The sequence below is a fragment of the Cyprinodon variegatus genome, unplaced genomic scaffold (genome assembly GCF_000732505.1).
Source record: "Cyprinodon variegatus isolate N-32 unplaced genomic scaffold, C_variegatus-1.0 Scaffold1219, whole genome shotgun sequence".
In the NCBI taxonomy this organism is placed as follows: domain Eukaryota; kingdom Metazoa; phylum Chordata; class Actinopteri; order Cyprinodontiformes; family Cyprinodontidae; genus Cyprinodon; species Cyprinodon variegatus.
Window position 1 is genome coordinate 3,513 of NW_015151672.1, and position 2,201 is coordinate 5,713.

General features: G+C 52.1%; 1 protein-coding gene across 1 annotated transcript in view; it reads right to left on the minus strand.

The window, feature by feature from the left end:
* Positions 1-6: 6 nt before the first annotated feature.
* The window catches only part of LOC107102230 (forkhead box protein O3-like), an 18,438-nt gene continuing 16,243 nt past the window's right edge, over positions 7-2,201 (minus strand). The window contains exon 2 of the mRNA XM_015401445.1: positions 7-1,674. Within this exon, the coding sequence (XP_015256931.1) occupies positions 376-1,674 (1,299 nt within the window). The 3' untranslated portion in view covers positions 7-375. The remainder of the gene's footprint in view (positions 1,675-2,201) is intronic.

Here is a 2,201-nt window from a genome sequence, read left to right on the forward strand (position 1 = left end):
ATGTAAGGTGGTGAAAGAGGAGAGAAAGCAGGTGGAAAACACAATTCATCTTCGGTTTCACCCATCACTTGGTGATATGAGTGATTCCCTGAGACTAACATGAGTTGATGCTTTCCGTGAAGTTTTAAATCAACGATGTTCCTCCCATCGTCCTGGCATTGATCTGGTTTTTGTTGTCTTTGCTGCGAAGACACTGCCGTATGTCTGAGACACCGCTGTGTGTCCCTGACACTTCAACTATAGCACAGCACTAAATGCCTCACATTAAAAACATTGGAAGAAAATACTACATAAATACACTTTCTCCCTTTGGGCGCACAATGCAGGACAAAGAACCCAAATGTACACATGTGCCGGTCGAGCTCCCGCTGCGCCTCAGCTGGGCACCCAGCTCTGAGGGGACGTCTGTTTGGAGCCGGAGAAGCTTCCCGAGTTCCTGTTGGCGTTCTGGGTGGATGTGGAGTCGAGGCGCGCGTCGAAGCTCAGGTCCAGGCAGTCTGCTTCCATCAGCTCGTTGCGGATGATCGAGTCCATGTCACACTCCAGGCTGCCGTTAAACACGTCCAGGTCCAGATCCCCGGAGAAGCGGTCCTGCATAGAGGCGTTTTTGCCAGAGGGCTTCAGGTGCGTTGGCTTGGCGTCCCTGTGGCCGCCTCCGTCATTGTCAGGGGTTGACAAGCCAGCTTGCCAACCAGGCACTGAAGCGCTTTCAGCCGGACTTCCACCACTCGGATTCGCCATCACAGGGTCTTTGCGGAGCAGCATAGCGTTTCGGCGAGAGTTCTGCAGGGCGATGGCGGTACTGGCCTGCGACATCAGAGGATCGGACTGGGTGAGCATGACGTTGTTGTGGCTGTGGGAGTCCAGGCTCAGCAGGTCCTGCAGGGTCTGGTGGTCACCAAAATGCGAGATGGAAGTGAAGGTTGTCTGCTTGTTCTCCTGGATGGTCTGCATAGGTGACTGCCTCAGGCTTGTGATGGAGGTGGGGCTAAAGAGAGGGTTTGGCCCGAAGCTTCCAGAGGGACTGCCCAGTCCGCTTCCGGAGCAGCTGAAGGTAAACACCGAGCCTCCCTGACTGATGGCTCCAGGGTCTTCCTCACCAGGAGGAGGCTGCTGAGTTGCCGTCAGGCTGATGTTGTCTAAAAGGTCATCCATCAGGTTGTCAGACAGCCCGTCGTTCAAGTTCATTGTACCGGCCAGGTCGGAGAGTCCTGTGGGTCCTGTGGACGGGGACATGCTGCTGGGACTGGAGTACAGCATAGGGGAGAGGGGGGAATCATCATCAGGCACCTCATCCAGCTCCAGGTTAGCCAGGATTGGGGAAAGACGACCGCTGAGCGTGCTGGCGTTGGAATTGGTCCGAGAGCGGAAGTCTGTCCAGGCGTCCAGCTCGTCACTGCTGCGGGACGTGGGACTCCCGGTCCATTTGGAGAGGCTGGAGGAGCTTTCAGAGCTGCCGTCCTGTGCAGCCTGCAGAGAGGCTTTCTTCTTGGTGGCCCGTCCTCTCGCCCCTTTGATGTATTTACTGTTGTCCATCGAAACGGCCCGGCGACGCGGAGCTTTGCCCCCTTTACCGCCTTCTGGGTTGACCATCCACCAAGAGCTTTTGCCGGTTCCTTCATTTTGGACTTTCACAAACCGGCTGTGGAGGGACAGATTGTGTCGGATGGAATTCTGGAAGAAAGTTAAAGCATAGAAAAAAAAGGTTGGATTTTAGCTACGTTAGCATTGAAATTACATCCTACAAAAGTTTTGTTTTTAGACACCAAAATACGGGACTTCATTCCTTTAGTATAATTTGATCTATCTTCATGTCTTTCCATGCCTCACAAAAGTATTCAAACCCCTTGGACTCTACATTTAGCCATATGTGAATGGTGCGTTCAGGGATATGGGAAATGTTGGTTTTGGACTTGCCCAAAGGTTAAGTTTTTGGCTCCCCTGACTTTTACACCTTCTTCTCATTTAACCACAAAGCTTGGAATATTTTGTGGAAGACCGACGCAATGTAACACACCAGTATGAATCTAAATTTGTCTTCATTTTCAGACATGGATATACCATGGCTGTACTTTCAGTGCTGCTAGAGGAACGTTTGAACCAGTTTTCAGTATTTTTGCAGGACTGCTGTAACCTGACAACAGCCAGATGCATGTCTCGCTCCGCCTACTGTAGCTCCGCTCACATACATCTGGGAACCC